The sequence below is a fragment of the Ovis canadensis genome, chromosome 4 (genome assembly GCF_042477335.2).
Source record: "Ovis canadensis isolate MfBH-ARS-UI-01 breed Bighorn chromosome 4, ARS-UI_OviCan_v2, whole genome shotgun sequence".
In the NCBI taxonomy this organism is placed as follows: Eukaryota; Metazoa; Chordata; class Mammalia; order Artiodactyla; family Bovidae; genus Ovis; species Ovis canadensis.
This window is the reverse complement of record NC_091248.1, coordinates 66,150,011-66,168,758: the sequence shown is the minus strand read 5'-3', so window position 1 is coordinate 66,168,758 and position 18,748 is coordinate 66,150,011. Positions and strand designations below refer to the sequence as shown.

The 18,748-nt window shown below is 39.2% G+C and overlaps 1 protein-coding gene across 20 annotated transcripts in view; it reads left to right on the top strand.

Moving 5' to 3' along the window:
- The window catches only part of ST7 (suppression of tumorigenicity 7), a 276,264-nt gene that overhangs the window by 80,115 nt on the left and 177,401 nt on the right, over window positions 1–18,748 (top strand). For 4 of the 20 annotated variants that reach the window (XM_069586695.1, XM_069586686.1, XM_069586691.1 and 1 more), the window contains exon 2: window positions 13,735–13,820. The exons of the other annotated variants lie outside the window; for them this stretch is intronic. In XM_069586695.1, coding sequence (XP_069442796.1) covers window position 13,820 — 1 coding nt within the window. In that variant the 5' untranslated portion in view covers window positions 13,735–13,819. The remainder of the gene's footprint in view (window positions 1–13,734; window positions 13,821–18,748) is intronic. 20 annotated transcript variants of the gene reach the window in all.

Here is an 18,748-nt window from a genome sequence, read left to right as displayed (position 1 = left end):
CCCAGGTCCCTGAGTTCCTGGGTCTTCAGATGCTGGGTATTCACCAGCTGCCACCTGACTATCATTCATTTGTTTTTAATATTAAATTGACCTTTTCCAGGCGCTCTCGTGAGGAAGTTGGAGTCTGCATAACACCAGCTGTGTGTGGTGTCAGAATGGAACAATAACTCAGGGATACAGAGTATGCCTCGCCTTTGTTTCCTGAAATTGTGCCTTGATTCCTTTTGTCAGTAGAATATTTCAATGAATGAAAGCAACATTTTCTATTTTTAGTTTTTGGGAGGAGGGATACACTTCTTTACAAAGAAAATACTTGGCCAGAAAATTCAAATTTTATTTAGTGTATCTAATTTGCTTAAAGTAAAACACACACATACAGGAGAGATTTTAGCTGTCTTCACTGTTATGGTTGTCAGACCCTTTCTCTTCACATTAACTTGATTATTTAAAGTTATTTTTTAGACTTTATTTTTAATAATGAAAATATCTCCATTCTAACTTTTGCTGCCAGCATGAGAACAGTTTGTTTTTTTTTTTTCCACAAATATTTTCAGGATTTTTTTCTGACATTTTTAAGTAGATAAAAGTGGATTGTGTTTACGGAGTTAATGTTTCCTTTTCTTTGGCATTAAATGTACTATTATTTGTAACTTCCAAAAATTAGGATTAGTCTAGTTGGTTTTTTTTTTTTCCTTTGCCTGGGTAAGTTCTTCGTAGAACAGTCCTCAAAGAATTTGTTAGTTCAGAATCTAATATGAATCAATAAATATTTTCTGATAGCTAATTTGAACAACCAGATGATTGGGAGTTCTTGAGAAGCATACAAAGAACTATATAGCTTCATGTGTGTTTTAGAAATCATTCTGGTGATTTCTTAGGACATTGGCATTAAAAGCCAGAGGTACTAATTTTTCTTTTTCTGACCTCAGCTGCATTTGTGGAAGTCCCAGGCTGACAAGTAAAATAGTTCCTTGCTGTTTAGTAAATCTCTCTGGGAATTGTTTATGGTGGTTTGGGAGGCTCATTCCATGCATTAAAACTTGACTTTCCTGCATTTTATGTGAACTCCTTACTCCTGAAGTGTTAAGATTTCTGCTTTCCCTCTTGTGCCACTGAGCCACCTCCTTACTAGAGGCCTACTAGAGACATTATCAGTGATTGGATGTCAGGCGATGTGATGTAGCATATTTTGTTTTATCATTTCATTTGTGTAGGGCTCTCCAAAACATCGTGTCTGGAAGAAGCGACAACATGGCACGTATCATGAATCAGTAGAACCTGGAGAGGAAATTCCTCGTTAAACTGACTCGACTTCCATTTAATTTTTTGCTTTTGTAAATTAGTAGTAGAAACAAAGGTAAATACCAGCTGTGTGAGGTTTTATACTCTTAGTTTCCTTACCATTCACTATGAAAATGAGACATGATCATTTAAGCTGCGTTTTCAAAGAACCCTGTTGAAAAAGGAAGTGGGGACAGAACATTTAGGTAGCAATTGTATCTTTTCCTGGGGCAACCATATATCGTATTCATACACTGCTGTGTTTGGCTGCCTGTTTTGTATTCTGAAAAAGTATTTGCATAATAATAAAATGTTCTACATGTAGTGGAAAGACCACGATTGCTTGAATCTCCCAATCCAATCTTCATTTTAAAATCCTGTCCTAGGGTTGGGAATAGACTTGGTAACAGTGTCAGACTTTTTTATTTTTTCATACCATTTTTCTAGCACTTCAGTCTAAAGGTCCATTATATTCTTACAGAGTTCAGCAGGTGACTTCATAATAACCAGATTTAAAAGCTGTTGGTTGGACCCAGCATTCTGGCTCTAGGAACGCTGGCAATACAAGTACATAGAGCAGCTCTGCCCTGAACAGCTGCCGTGGAAGCTACAGGGGCAACCAGTGCAATTGCCTGCACCGTGTTTTGTGAGGCAGCCTTCCCCTTAAACACTGGTATTTTATACTGGTGATTAGAAGAATTTGGCATTTGGGAGCAAGGTCCTTCTGTTTTGTATGAATATACATACAGTCCAAACACAAAAGCTTCCTGAGGAGAGCCAATTTAAGGCTGAAGAGGAAAAGATTTTATGATGCTATTTAAACTGAACAAGGCTCTCAAATGTAATGGGTTAGAATGAAGTGAAAAACAAACAAGCCTGTGGTAAGACAGATCCAAAAAGGTTGAACCTAGCCTCTGACCATCACCTCTTGCATTGATTAGGCCTGATTTATCAATAGACAGTTTCTTTCAGTTAAGATAATTGAAGTGCTTTGGTCTTTTCAAATTCTGCTATTGGAGATGGAGGGAATATTTTATTCAGTTTTCATGAAACTGTTAAAATGATCTGTTATCGTGTTCGGCATACTGTGGTACGTACGCTTAATTAAAGATTTTTTTTCCAATTGTTCTCATTCTCTAAGGGCTTTTACTGCTAGCTCATACTTCTGAAATGTATGAGGGTGGGATCAAATGAGATTTGTTTTAATTACACAACAAATAGCATAACCTTGAATTTCATTTTTAGATAAAGATGAAATCTACTATATGACATTATAGTTTAGCTCATTGCTTCCCAACATTTAAACTTTCTAGACAGTGGTAAATGGATGTTTTGAGAAATAGTTTACTGTAGCAGTCTTCTGGAGAACATTAGTGTCAGTCTATAGAGGGCCTTCCCTAGTGGCTCAGATGGTAAAGAATCTACCTTCAATGCAGGAGACCCAGGTTCGATCCCTGGGTCAGGAAGATCCCTTGAAGAAGGGAATAGCTACCCACTCCAGTGTTCTTGCTTGGAAAATTCCATGGATAGAAGATCCTGGAGGGCTATAGTCCATGGGGTTGCAAAGAGTTGGACATGACTAAGCTGAGACTAACACAGCACTGTGATTAGGAACAGGGCTTCCCTGGTGGCTCAGATGGTAAAGATCGGCATACAATGCAGGAGATCTGGGTTCAGTCCCTGGGTTGGGAAGATCGTCTGAAGGAGGGCATGGCAACCCACTCCAGTATTTTTGCCTGGAGAATTCCCCACGGACAGAGGTGCCTGGGAGGCTACAGTCCATGGGGTCGCAAAGAGTTGGACGTGACAAAGGAGAGTGTGACCCCAGGCTGCATTCAAATAGTTGTTGCAGATGTTTGTGCTCAGCATGTGGAGATGTTGAAGGGAGTTTTTGAAATAAAAACTCTTAAGTGCCTATTGTTTTTTAAGGGGGACAATTGGGGAAGGAGGAGGCTAGACTTTCTATTACTACAACTTAAATGAAAAGTACCTGATAGATGTTAAGTGCTAAAAGGGTAGTCTAATACGACAGCTTTTAAAAGAGATACTTCTAGGTAGGTCTAATGTGATAACTTCTGTAATTTGCCTGGAGTCCTCTTTGTTGCCAGTGATCAGTCCTAAGCTCATTGGGAAGGAGTCCCAGTTTACTAAGGAGACCACAGTGAGTGGCCAGAGTTGGGCAGTTCCTACTGCTAAAAAAGGCTTGTTCATGTTGGTTCCTGCATTGACCAATGATTAGTCCTTCTTATAAATAAGATTTTCCCCAGTGATTATTGATTGATACCTAATGTTTTTATTTCTCAAGGCTAGAGTGAGAGCTATTTTTAAAACACAAAACCATTTAAATCTTTTTAGTATACATCTGCTGATACTGTTGCTAAGTTGTATCAAGTCATGTCCGACTCTGTGCAACCCGGTAGACTGGTAGACTGCAGCCCACCGGGCTCCTCTGTCCCTGGGATTCTCCAGGCAAGAATACTGGAGTGAGTTGCCATTTCCTTCTCCAATTCATGAGAGAAACGTGAAAATTTAAAATAACACCTTATTTCCTTAGCACACCAAAGTTCATTTTCATTGTGGATATCTTAACTAATACAAATAATGAGAAAAGGGAGAGAGATGAAAAAGAAGGCCCTGAGCTCTGCAGCAAGGAGGACTTGGGATTGAGTCTTGGTTCTACCCTTTACTGGGCAAGTGATCTTTGGTAATCTTATAATAGAGAACAATACCCAGTCCACGCTGAAAGGTTAATGAGATAGTAAATGCAAATAGCTTAAAAGAGTGCTCCACATGTAGTAAGTGTTGAATATGTACTTATACAGTATAAATGCAAATAAATCTGTATTGAGTACTTATAGATTGGTGTACTGAGAGTTTTGCACTATAGATAAATCTATATGAAGGTGTATATATGTGTATATTCTAGTGAACATCTTCAGCTCTGTCTTTAAAGCAGAGTGTCCTGCTCAATGAATGGAAGGTTGTATGATTATCAATAAAATCCCCAAAATCCTCTCCCTTGGTGATAATTTCTCCTAATTTCTTTTAACATAAAATAGTCAATGAGTGATATATCTATAAATGTATATCACTTTCTAGATACTTCTTCACACCTACTTTTTAAAATTTAACACTAGTTTATAAATATGTTGTCACAGTGCCAAATTTAACAGCCATTCATTTTTTACATTTATTTATTAAATTTTTTTTGGAGTATAGTTAATTTACAATGTTATGTTTCAAGTATACAGCAAAGTGAATCAGTAGTTATATGTAAACATATATCCACTCTTTTTTAGATTCTAGCCATAGATTATTGTGTTGAAGGTTGAAACATTTTTAAACTAATCCTTCCTTTACTATTGTTACTGTGTTTTTTTTTTCTTTTTAATTTTATCTCCTATAAATATGTGGTAAGCATTCTTATGGTTAAATCTTGGTACAGAGTGATTTCTTTTTCCCTTTAGGATAAATTCCTAGAAGTAGAATTGGTGGACAAAAGGCATGCAAGAGTTTAAAACACTTACAGATTACTCTGGGAATTTGTTTTCCTTTGGTATATATTTTAAAATATTTTTGTGTAAAATCAAGTTATAAAGTTATGGAATATTTACTTCCTTTTGTATAAGAAAAAGCTTTTAATCTTATTTTTAAAAATTTATGATTTTTGTGTAAAAGAGAAGTGGCTGCAATGAATCGCTTCCCCCTGTGCAGGTCCCTGGGGGGTCGTTGGGGTCCTTGGTTAGGTGATGATAGACCATGTTGTCTATCCTGGCTTGTCATCCTGTAAACGTCCTGTAAATTCCCTGTAAAGTCCCAAGGGAAATAAATCTACCTTTGGAGATAGAGAGCCCAAGAAGCTTCATTAGTTATGTGCTTGCTCAGGAAAACAGTTCATTTTAAGAAACTCAGACACTATCAGTTAGTAAGAATGTATTAGTATTTACACTATGCACAGTAAGCTCCCTCTCTGGGCAACACACTTAGAGCAAGTTGCTTCATAATAAGTCTCTAGGAAGTGGTCATAGGTAAACTTTATTTTAAAGGTTGGAGTCTTAATCTGCTGATCTGGTTCATTTATTTACCAGTGGGTGTTTGGATGTATCTGTTTGTCACTACAGACTGTTGACAGGTGCGTTTCTTTTGGGAAGCCATCATCGGTATGAAAATTTTCCTGATATATTTAGACTTCCATATTTGCATTTAATATAGCCTATGCAATAATATCATTGGCAAAATGTCTACAATTAATTCTGAATCTAGTATCTTGAGCAGTATTTTTCTTATTTTATTCTGTAAAACTTAGTTCATGGAATTATATACACACAGATGCACACACACCGTCAAATCTTACTATTCACATTTTTTTTTCCTTTTCTCCCTTCTCTACTATGTACTCTACCCCTTTTTTCTGCATTGAGTTAAGGTTACTTTCAGTAAAAGATACCTTCTGAAAATTCAAGGCTTTCTCTAGGAAAATCTGTAAGGACCACATCTACTTTGTGGTATGAAGGCTCTGAATATGAGCAAGAAAGCCTGGTTGATGTCTGTGCATGTGTACTAGCTAATTTCTACTTAAAGGGCTTAGAGATGTTTGATTCTGAAATGCAGGATTGAATTTTTACTGCATATTCATTTTTTTCTTCATGAGGATGAATGTTATTTTGGTAGGTAAGTAAGCAGATTGGTTATTCATTACAAATTCTGCTGTTGCTGGAGTGTTCTGCTTTTCTCCTCCAGTGAAGCCTACAGATGTTTATGTGCCGAGGAATCATGGTGCGGTAACCAGCGAGAGCTATGAGATAGTTGTGCGGATACTTTTAAAGAATTGATGTTAGCAAAAGGTGAAGGTCTGAAAAAGGAGTTGCTACTGGGAGAATTAATGCTTGATTAACACTTGGTGCTAACTGGAATGTTTCCCTGTTTTCCATACATTTTTCTTTCTGTTACTTCTCTTGCATTATTACTACATATCCATATGTGTATTCTTTTAATAAGATCACTTTTCTTACACATATATTCCCCTTCTGTCTGCACACCTATGTTCCTATTTTCTTAAAAGAGCTGTATAGGCTATTTCAGCAAAGCATATTTTGTTTTAAAGAAAGATAGGATTTTAAAGTCCCTTTCCCTAAACTGCATGCTTGTACTTGTAGTGAGCAGAATGGCCTCCAAAGAAGTCTACATCCTAATCCCTGGAACCTGTAGCTCTATTATATTAAATGGTGATGGAAAATTAGTGTGCCATTTGGAATTAAGGTTTTTAATGAGCTGATTATAAAATACAGCTATTACCCTGAATTATCTAACTATTCCCAGTATGCTCACAAAAGTCCTTTAATGTAGAAGAGGAGGGTAAAAGAATAGGCCAGAGTAAAGCGATGTGAAAACTCAACCTGCTGTTGCTGGCTTTGAAGTTGGAGAAAGAGGGCCAGGAGTCCAGGAACGTGGGTGGCCATATGTAAATTTCCAAAAACACTCTTGTGTAACAAATGCATGCATATTTTTCCTTCCTTTTATTTTGCAAAAACTGGAATTTTAAAAAAATCTATACTTTTATATTTCTTGAGTTATTGCTTTTTAAATCAGGTGTTGAAAAGATACGTGAGCTTCCCTGGTGGCTCAGTCAGTAAAGAATCCGCCTGCAATGCAGGAGACCTAGTTTCAATCCCTGAGTTGGGAAGATCCCCTGGAGAAGAGCATGGCAACCCACTCTGGTATTCTTGCTGGAGAATCCCCATGGACAGAAGTGCTTGGCTAGAGACTATTGTTTAGATCAGTTATATTTTTTTAAAAAACACCTTCATAGTTTTCCTTTATATGACCGAATAATAGTTTATTTAAATAGTCCTCTATTGATGGACTATTAGGATATTTTCAGTTTGGTTGTCTTAAAACTCTGAGGTTTCTATAACAGAATACTATAGTGTAGGAGGCTTAAGGACAACAGAAATTTATTTCTCACAGTTCCGGAGGTTGGGAAGTCCAGGCTCTAAGATAAAAGTGCTAGCATGATTGGATTCTGGTCAGGGCCTGCTTCCTGGTTCATAGATGCCATCTTCTTCTTATGTCCTCATAGTGCAGAAGGGCAGAGGAGCTCTTCAGGGTCTCCTTGGGGTTAAGATTCATCCTGTGAATTTGGGGGTCACAGACATTCATTCAATGGCATGAGTCTTTGTGAACATGCACAAGTATATTTTCAACATAAATTCCTAAAGTGGAATGGATGAATATGTTTATAAATTTAAAATTTTTATGGTTATTGCCAATTTAACTCTCCAAGGAGGCCAACCACGGTCTACTCTGTTTTATAGCCTCTCTCTGGGCTATAGTATACCTTACCTTTTTAGTTGTGGTGAAGTGGAAAGTGCAAAACACTTAAGAGGCAGAGATCTGACTCTCACTCTCTTTTGTCCCTATTAAACACAATGTCAAACACTGTTTCTTTATTTCCAGCTTCAGTTCCACAGATGATCTGGGTCTTAAAGCTGGTGTGGTTCCATTGGTAGTGATGAGAATGGGATGGCAGTTGGAGTGCACATGTCCTGCAGCCTAGTTCCTGTGGGATGACTGTGCAACTCTAGCAGGGGAAGGAATGGGGACACATGTCCAACCTTATCTTTTCTCTTATTTGAGATACTGATGGACGTAGAAATACAGTATTTAGCTGGTGTGTGTGATTCCTGAGTTAGTTCTGTTTTGGAAATATGCAACCGGTCTCTAGAAGAGGCACAAGGCTTTGGCGTATTAATTTTTCAAGACAAGATGTTTACCTCATAAGCTGAAAAAATCATGTAGCACTTGAAGGGGCCATGACAGTGGATATAGGGCATTTTCCTCCAGGAGTCTTCCATAAAACTTCATCAAAAATGATGTATAAACATACTTGCTCACCCCACCTTAAAGTTTGTCTGAACAGACTTTAAAAAATTGACAATTCTACCACTTCCTAGCTCTGTGATGTTAGGATGATCACAGTTTTCTCACTTATAAAATGAGGATAATAGTACATTGGAAGCATGATCATTTTGCAGCTATTACTGCTACTCTTTGTCAACCTGAAGAGTGAAAACAATATCTCATTTAACTGTTTCTTTAATTGTGAATGAGTTTGAACATTGTTAAATGACACCACACTTATGGCAGAAAGTGAAGAAGAACTAAAGAGCCTCTTGATTAAAGTGAAAGAAGAGAGTGAAAAAGTTGGCTTAAAGCTCAACATTCAGAAAACTAAGATCATGGCATCCGGTCCCATCACTTCATGCCAAATAGATGGGGAAACAGTGGCTGACTCTTTTTCTGGGCCCCAAAATCACTGCAGATGGTGATTGCAGCCATGAAATTAAAAGACGCTTACTCCTTGGAAGGAAAGTTATGACCAATCTGGACCGCATATTAAAAAGCAGAGACATTACTTTGCCAACAAAGGTCCTTCTAGTCAAGGCTATGGTTTTTCCAGTAGTCATGTATGGATGTGAGAGTTGGACTATAAAGAAAGCTGAGCACTGAAGAATTGATGCTTTTGAACTGTGGTGTTGGAGAAGACTCTTGAGAGTCCGTTGGACTGCAAGGAGATCCAACCAGTCCATCCTAAGGGAGATCAGTCCTGGGTGTTCATTGGAAGGACTGATGTTGAAGCTGAAACTCCAATACTTTGGCCACCTGATGTGAAGAGTTGACTCATTTGAAAAGACCCTGATGTTGGGAAAGATTGAGGGCAGGAGGAGAAGGTGATGACAGAGGATGAGATGGCTGGATGGCATCACTGACTCGATGGACATGGGTTTGGGTGGACTCCGGGAGTTGGTGATGGACAGGGAGGCCTGGCATGCTGTGGTTCATGGGGTCACAAAGAGTCAGACACGACTGAGCGACTGAACTGAACTGAATTGCTTGTTTTATGTTAAATAGGTTAACTGCTTTTCTACCATCTATTTTTCAAGTGATTTTTTCCAGTTTGTCATTTGTCTTTTGTCTTTATTCATGGTACTCTTCTCTCATGCATATATTTCAAAATATTTGTGAAGCCAGTTTATATATATGTGTGTGTGTGTGTGTATATATATCTTTTTCTTTGTGTCTTGCCTACAAAGACCTTCCTTTTTATAAGATTTTTAAAAAATTATGAAAACCTCCCATATTTCCTTCTAGAACTTTTACACTTTTCTTTTTTTTCCTTTAGAATCTTTGATCCACCAAAGAAATTTTTTTTTCTCTTTTCAAGGAAACTTATGAAATTAAATTTTAGAATGAGATTTGGTATAATCTTTGCATTAAATATATAGTATGTTTTAACAGAGTGGTACTGGTCAGTATATATTTTTCCATTAATGATAATAATTAATGAATAATTCTGTTTTGCTTTTGAAGGTTTCAGTATAATTATATAGAGGTGGGATAAGTAGTATTTTAGACCATAATTACAACACAAAGCAAATCACCTTTTTGTTTTTAAGTTATTATAGTAACCAATAAGGAATGAGACATTCAACAATGAGTTGTTGAAGCATCACAAATCACGCTACTGTAATCAATCTTCAGAACACCTTCTGTTATCTAAGTCTACTTTGTCATGTCTGATTATAGCAGTTTGGAAGTGAGTGTTAGTCACTCTGTGTGCCCAACTCTTTGCCACCCTGTGGACTGTAGCCAGCCATGCTCCTCTGTCCATGGGATTCTTCAGGCAAGAATACTGCAGTGAGTTGCCATTCCCTGCCGGGGGCCAGCGTGAGGAATTCCGCCCATGGCAAAGGTCATGAGGAACGAGGCTTGGCATACGCAAAGGCGTGATCAAGCCTCAGGAAACCCCCTGTTCCCGAGCATCAACCCCAAAACCAGAGTCTGTTTTACGCTCTCACCTACACCTCTGACTTTACGGGGGGCTCACCCCCATAACCGTTTCTCTTGGAGAAGGAGTAAACACGCAGCTCCAAGGCAATAAAAATTCTTGGGCGTGACAAGAGTGTTTCAGCTTACGGACTCCTCTGTAGGTTATCTAGCCCACCTGTATAGGTTCGTCCGGCCACATGTGATTGTCTACAGCCTCCTAACCTGAGAGGCACGAGATGTTTTAGACTTACTAAAGGCAAATTATTTTGGGGAGTTAGAAATTATTAGTATAGTTGGTTAGGAATTATATTGGTGAAGGGTCTCTTCATTTGTTGTGCCAATAATTGCTGCTGATTCCCTGCTCTGGGTGGGACAAGGATGTCTCAGGTCAAACCTCTCTGCTGACAGACTAGCTTGTGTGACAGGATTATCCTTACTGCTGCCACTAGGCACATGATTGTTTACTACCTCTCAACCATAAACAGCACAGAGAGTTTTGGAGTATTTTGAGAGTCTTAATTAGCATAGGACTTTTTCTTCTTGTTGAGTCAATGATTGCCGCCAGGCCTCCATATCCTTAGGCACTTGGGAATATATTAATCAATGTATTTGGAGTATAGCAAAGGAAATATAGTAGTTTTTGATGTTAGCAATACTAGACTTTTTGAGTTAATGGATTTTCTCTTTTGTAATAGATCACTGTACTTTGTTATAAATCAGTGTCCTTGCTATGTAAGAATGTAACTTTATCATATCTTAAGACTAAATAGATCTTAAGGGGAGCATTGGTGAAAGGATTTTCATTTGTTGGGTTGATGTTTGCTGCTAAATCTCCATGTTCCCTACCCTTATAATGAATATAACTAGCATATAGGAAGAAATAAGTATTAACCTTTAAGCATATAGGAGAAATAAGTATTAACCTTTAAGACTAATCATGTTAACCTTGGGTTAAATAAATTCCTTTCTTGATTGTAACTCACTACACCCTCACCCTATAGGAATGCAGCTTTATTTGGAGGATGGTGCCTGGTTTAAGAAAAAACACCCTTGGAAAAAATAAGTTTTTTGGTTATCAGAAAGAAAGGATCATAAAATGTCAGCAGGTCTCACTCATGGCCAGAAGATGATGTAATATCCCTAAGACCTTTTTTTTAATACATTTATGTGAACACCTGATTTTGACAAAGGTCAGGACTGCTGACCCCCACGTGACTCTGTATTCATCCCTATGTGTAACAAAAGGTATATAAGCAAACCCCAAAATAAAGAAATCGGATCAGTTTCCGGAAAGACTGATTCCCCCATGTCGCTTCTCTCTTGCTCCCGGTTTTTCTGGCTGAATTCCCATCGGGAGCATGGATGCTATTCCACGTAATCCAAGTTATTCAGCCTCCTTTTCTCCGCTAATCTTCCTACTACACTATCCATTTCTAATCTCTCTATATTTGTGATTAAATATGTATTTTTCCAAAGACGCCGACTCCGTCCCCCCACCTTCGAATCACCCTGGATCCACCGGGGCTGGACCCCGGCAATTCCCTTCTCCTCTTTCACCTTCATCAAGTGGCTCTTTCGTTCCTCTTTCCTTTTTGCTATTAAAGTGGTATCATTTGTGTATCTGGGGAAGTCATGAGTTTGAGACAAATTAACTTTTTATGTCAAGAAATATTTTTACTCCTATATTACTTCTGCTGTAACTGCCTCATTTTCCCAGATCAACAGGACTCAGAGGAGGTCAGGGAGTTTCTTGTGTTTAATTGCCTTTCGTCTACGAAGATTTGTTATGAGTGGGATCTAAAAGGGAGCCTTACCTCATCTCCCAAGATGAGGAAGTGATTGTCTACACCATCATAATACATAAGCATTGTTATTTATTGAAGTCCCACAGTTCAGTTCAGTTCAGTCGCCCAGTCATGTCTGACTCTTTGCGACCCCATGAACCACAGCACGCCAGGCCTCCCTGTCCATCACCAACTCCCAGAGTTCACTCAGACTCATGTCCATCGAGTCCGTGATGCCATCCAGCCATCTCATCCTCGTCGTCCCCTTCTCCTCCTGCCCCCAATCCCTCCCAGCATCACAGTCTTTTCCAGTGAGTCAACTCTTCACATGAGGTGGCCAAAGTCCTGGAGTTTCAGCTTTAGTATCAGTCCTTCCAAAGAAATCCCAGGGCTAATCTCCTTCAGAATGGACTGATTGGATCTCCTTGCAGTCCAAGGGACTCTCAAGAGTCTTCTCCAACACCACAGTTCAAAAGCATCAATTCTTCAGTGCTCAGCTTTCTTCACAGTCCAACTCTCACATCCATACGTGACCACTGGGAAAACCATAGCCTTGACTAGACGGACCTTAGTCGGCAAAGTAATGTCTCTGCTTTTGAATATGCTATCTAGGTTGGTCATAACTTTCCTTCCAAGGAGTAAGCGACTTTTAATTTCATGGCCGCAGTCACCATCTGCAGTGATTTTGGAGCCCCCCCCCAAAATAAAGTCTGACACTGTTTCTACTGTTTCCCCATCTATTTCCCATGAAGTGATGGGACCAGATGCCAATAGTCCATAAATGTTATTTTAGTTTTCAGATTTTAATATTAGTGCTATTATTTTTAAGTCCAAATTTGAAAATAACACCACCACATCTCCGTGAGATAGCAAATATTATTCCCATTCACAGTTGCAAGAGATTCCAATTGAGTATTAGCATATGCTTTGCCTGAGGATGAAGGTACCAGTCTGTGTTTCTTAACTTTCTAGCCTGTTTTCCTTAATTACATTTATATTTCTCATGGTCTGCATTTCTCAGGGTCAGAAAAGTTTTGAGAGGATAATAGAAAAGAATACATTCTTAGCAGCTCTGAGGAAAGCAGTTTAAAATGTTATACCTCTGGACCACCCTGCTTGTCATTATTTAGTTTTCACCCTGTGTTGTTCTTGATATTGCACGACCCTGGAATGGGTGCTTAATGCCTGCCTTTTCCTTTTCCTTCTCTCTCAGATATCTTTTCACCTTGGCTTCATAAAGAAAAGAAAAGAGATTGTTACAGTTTTGATTAAGGTATCTCGTTGTTGTTTAGTCACTGAATTGTGTCCCAACTTTTTGCAACCCCATGGACTTTAGCCTACCAGGCTCCTCTGTTCATGAGATTTCCCAAGTAAGAATACTGGAGTGGGTTGCTCTTCCCTCCCCAGGGGATCTTCCTGATCAGGGATCTAACCCACATCTTCTGCATTGCACTCAGATTCTTTACTGCTGATCTACCAGGGAAGCCGACATATCTGATAGAATGTTTCATTTTAGGGGGAGAGGGAGAAGGAAATGGCAACAGCTCCAGTATTCTTGCCTGGAGAATCCCCTGGACAGAGGAGCCTGGTGGGCTACAGACCATAGGGTCACAAAGAGTCGGACATTTAGCACATAAGGCATGAGGGAGGTGGAAGGAGAAGAGAAAGAAGAATCTTATCTTTCTAACAAAACAAATTGGACAACATCATTAATTTGCTTAAAAATCTGATAACCCAGTACCATTTGACAGCTTGACATATACCAGGCACCATTCAGGAGGTTAAATGTTCTTAATCCATTTAATTCCTACGGTTCCTTTTATCATCCCATTTCACACAGGAGGAAATGAATTCAGAGAAGTTTTAAAGAAGTTTCCATGGTCACACAGTGTGAGAACCAAGAATGAAGAACTCTGTGACTCTAAAGTTAGTGTTTGTTTATTCATCTATTTCTTAGATCTCTAAATACTATTCATGTTCAGACATCTCTCATATCTTTTATTTCTAGATCTCTTGACCTAGTCTGAACTGCTCTAGTCTAGACCTTTGGTCTAGTCTTGAGCTTTTCTCTGAACTCTAGACCTGTTTATCCAGTGGCCTAACTCAGCATCTCTGCTTGAGCGGCCCATAAATACATCAAATGCCTGATTTCTAGCGCCTCATCCACCTACTACTTATCCATTTATTTCCTTCTCAGATCCTGACTGCTCCATCCTTCTATTTGCTCAGGGCAGAAATTCCTGAAAGTTATCCATAACCCCTTTATTTCCTATACTTCACATGTACTCTGTTAAGAAGTCTGGTTGACTTTATCTTCAAAATTGCAGACACCATTTCTGCCTGGATTATTCAAAGGTCTCCTGGCTGTGACCAGGCTTTCGCTCTTGATTCCCAAGTATATTCTAGACACATTGGTAGAGAGAGACTTTTCAGTCAATTTCTTTTCTGCTCAAACCCTCCTGAAGCTTTCCTTCACCCTCAGAGTTAAAGCCCTACAGGATCTGGCCCTGGTAGCACTCTGATCTGATCTCCTCTTGGGTTCCCTTTGCTGACCTGCCCTAGCCACACAGGCCTTCTTGCTGTCCCCTGAACCACCAGGCTTCTGTAGGGTTTCTGCACTTCATGTTCCTTCTTCTTGGAATGACCTCCCCTCAGATATCTGCAGGGCTCACACCCATTTCTTCCAGTCTTCTCAGTGAGGCTGATGAAACAAAATTTATATTTTAAAGCAAGACAAAAACTGAACATAAACCTCTCTCTTTGTTTGTTCAGGCCTCCATAGATACAGTGTGTAGCTGTCTTACACATTAACCAGCGATCCTCAGAGATGGGAATGCTGGCTTGAATGTTAGGAGCTATTTTTTCTCTTTCTTCTGACCCTACAGGATCAGAACTTCTGTGACAGCACCTTAAAAAAAATAACTTTCTTTCCCAACTCTGTTGGGAGTCATGGTGACTTGCTGCTTGCTTTGCTGTTTACCCGGACTATGTATCCTTGGTGAACTTTATATAAAATATTTGTGTGTCATATTGATGTATGATCTTATATCTGAAAAATGTATATGAGTGTGCCTTTGACTTCTAACAGGTGAAATAATTCTCAGAGCTCTCTGAGAATCTGCTTCCTGTGTTATAATCCTCAGTTTGGTTCAAATAAAATTCCTTTTTCTTCCACTGCATTTATAACTTCCTGAAAAGATTATAAAATTTACTTGTTAATGTGTATTATCTATCTCCCCTACCTGCTCTTTCACTACCAATTGAAAGATCCATAAATGACAGGTTTTTTCTTTTTTTGATTTACTTGGTTCATTTTATATGCCTAGCAATTATCTCAAGGCCTGGTACATTGTTAGTAATCAATAAAATGTGTGGAATAAATTTATTCACAAATGTGTCCAGCTCAGTGCTAACAGTAAGAAATACAGAGGTCTTCCCTGGCTCTCAAACTTTTAATTAATCTATTCTTTTAGGATTTCTATGTGTGTGCTAAGTCGCTTCAGTTGTGTCTGACTCTCTGTGACCCTTGGGACTGTAGCCCACCAGGCAGGCTCCTCTGTCCTTGGGACCATCCAGGCAAGAATACCTGAGTGGGTTGCCATGCCCTCCTCCAGGGAATCTTCCTGACCCAGGGATTGAACGCACGTCTCTTACATCTCCTGCATTGGCAGGCGGGTTCTTTACCACTAGTGACACCGGGGAAGCCCAGAAAGAGCCAAACTCATGTCTGTCTGTCTCGTCTTTTCCTATGCTTCTCACAGCCTCTCAGACAGCTTCCCATCACCTGTGAGGTGAGCCCCGTTTCCCAAGCATGGCATATAAGACCCTTTCAGTCTGAATTCAGCCTGTGTGGCTAGCCTTAGTTTTTCTTTCTCTTCTGGGTTACTGCCAACTCCAGCTTCTGTTTAAAAACTTGCTCTTTACCTAATAGGCCATATACTGTAGTTTCACACCTCTGCAAAATGTTTTTCACTAACTCAAATGCTTCTTCTTCCCATTTCTGCTTGGAGAATCTATGCTTGTCCTTGGAATCTCAGCTCTTATGTTACTTCCTCTGTGAAGGTTTTTTTTTTTTTTTTTTTAAAGCTTCACTTGGGGAGGCAGTTGGTCACTGCACCCTGCTTCCCAGAATGCCACCTATCATGTGGCTTACTTACTTACACTTTCACCGTGTTCGATTTAGTCTCCAGGAATGGGGCTTTCTTCTCTTCTTTGCTTTGCCAGTACCTAGTCCAGGGCCTATTCACAGAATATACAGTACACTAAGAAAACGTTTCTTTCATCACTTAATGATGATATGAGTTATAATGGATAATGCAGACATCTAAGGATTTTGAATTTAAAAACAGAAAACTGTCAGTTGTCATCTGAGAAAGTCTAGAAGACATCCCATAAATGCTCTGTGGATGAAGCATTCATTCGTCTATTCACTGCCACAGAGTAGTTATTAAGTACAAGGAATTAATGGGTTCAGCGCCTAGCCCTGCCGCTTGTGTCAGGCTTAACCTCCCTGAATTCCTCATCTCTCTAAACCTCCCCCTAGTCTATGAAGTGGAGAATAATGTTGGTGCCTACCTATAGTATTGGCGGGAAGATTTAATTGCAATGAATATAAAGGGACTGCCATATATTCAGTACTAAATACATAACTAAAATGACAGTAAAGCCTGAATTCAAGAGGAGTTAATATTTGTACAGCATAATTTTAGATTTAAATTGCATTAAATAGATTGAGCAAAATGCTAAACCAAAGACATTGGTCATTTACCCCAAAATGTCACTTTTTTTGTTACTTTGTGTGTTCATCCTTCAGAATTATTTCTGACACTCATCTTTTTCTTTTTTGTTTTTAGAGACCTCATTTGAGGTGACAAATTGAATATTTTAAATGTTTAAATGAAGAGAATTAGAAATGGCTATTATAAACAGTTGTAACCTGAGAGTTGTATGTTTCATCAGAACCATTTAATTATAGCATGTGACAGTCTTAGTGTTGTTTATAAGATGGGTTAGGGAGAGGTTTTACCAAGTGGAGCATTTGATTGCAAGAATGGAATCTCTCCCAGAATGTATGGTGGTCCCAGTAATATGGTGTCCAGATGACAGAACTTTGTTTAGAGAGTATTCTATTAGAAATTTAAAACCATGCAAATGTGCATGTCCAATTGCAAAATGATTTTACACTGACTAATGTCTGGCACTTTATATGCTTTGTGCATTGTCAGAAAACTTCCTAGGCTGGCAATCATTAAAGGATTTGGATTAAATAGATGTAATGAGAAGTCTGACATCTGAGGGTATATTAGCCAGCTCAATACCAGGTGTTTGGAGGCTAAGGATGTTTTTTATGGTTATACATCTCCATGGCAAATTTTTATTCTAGAAATTGGTGTGAGAGAATACGCTGAGAAAATAAACGAAGACACAAAAAATGATTTAAAAAATCAGCTTGGAAGTCAGGGATTTATTTTATAGATGAAACAAAGTATTCTTTAATTCATTAAAACATATTGTGTTTAGCTGCTAGAGATCCAACATATTACAAGACAGAAATAGCCCTTCCCTCCTGAAGCTTATCAGTCCAATTTGGCTCAGTCGCTCAGTCATGTCTGACTCTGCGACCCCATGGACTGTAGCAAGCCAGTCTTCACTGTCCATCACCTACTCCCGGAGCTTGCTTAAACTCATGTCCGTTGAATCAATGATGCCATCCAACCATGTAGTCCTCTGTCATCCCTTTTCTCCTGCTTTCAATCTTTCCCAGCATCAGGGTCTTTTCTAATGAGCCAGTTCTTCGCATCAGGTGGCCAAAGTATTGGAGTTTCAGCTTCAGCACCAGTCCTTCCAATGAATATTCAGGGCTGATTTCCTTTAGGATGGACTGGTTAGATCTCTTTGCAGTCCAAGGGACTCTCAAGAGTCTTCTCCAGCACCACAGTTCAAAACATCAATTCTTCAGTGCTCAGCTTTCTTTATGGTTCAATTCTTGTATCCATACATGACTATTGGAAAAACCATAGCTTTGACTAGACGGACCTTTGCTGTCAAAGTAATGTCTCTGCTTTTTAATATGCTGTCTAGGTTTGTCATAGCTTTTCTTCCAAGGAGCAAGAGTCTTTTAATTGCATGGTTGCAGGTACCATCCCCATTGATCTTGGAACCCAAGAAAATAAAGTCTCTCACTGTTTCCATTGTTTCCCCTTCTATTTGCCATGAAGTGATGGGACCGTATACTGTGATCTTAGTTTTCTGAATGTTGAGTTTTAAGCCAACTTTTTCGCTCTCTTCTTTTCAATTTCATCAAGAGGCTGTTTAGTTCTTCTCTTTCTGCCATAAGGGTGGTGTCATCTGCATATCTGAGGTAACTGATATTTCTCCTGGCAATCTTGATTCCAGCTTGTGCTTTGTCCAGCCCGGTATGATGTACTCTCATGTACATCATGATGTACCCCGCTTGATGTACTCTGCATATAAGTTAAACAAGCAGGGTGACAATGTACAGTCTTGACATACTCCTTTCCTGATTTGGAACCAGTCTGTTGTTCCATGTCTAGTTCTAACTGTTGCTTCTTGACCTGCATGAAGCTTTTAGTTCGATGAATAAAACAGACAATAAATATTTGCCAAAGTGCCAAGATAATCAGGCTATTGCTACAGATAAGGCAGTCAGAGGAAGCTTTTCTGTTGACGTGAGAGGTGTGGTGCCGGGTTCCAGGAAGTTAGCCTTGTGAAGAGTTGCTTTTCAGGCACAGGGGCTCAGTGTGTACAAAGGTTGTGACCGGGCAGAGAACCTGAGTCTTGGTGCAGTAGAGGGGCCAGTGGAGCAGGAGTGGAAGTGGGAGGCCGCTTAGGAG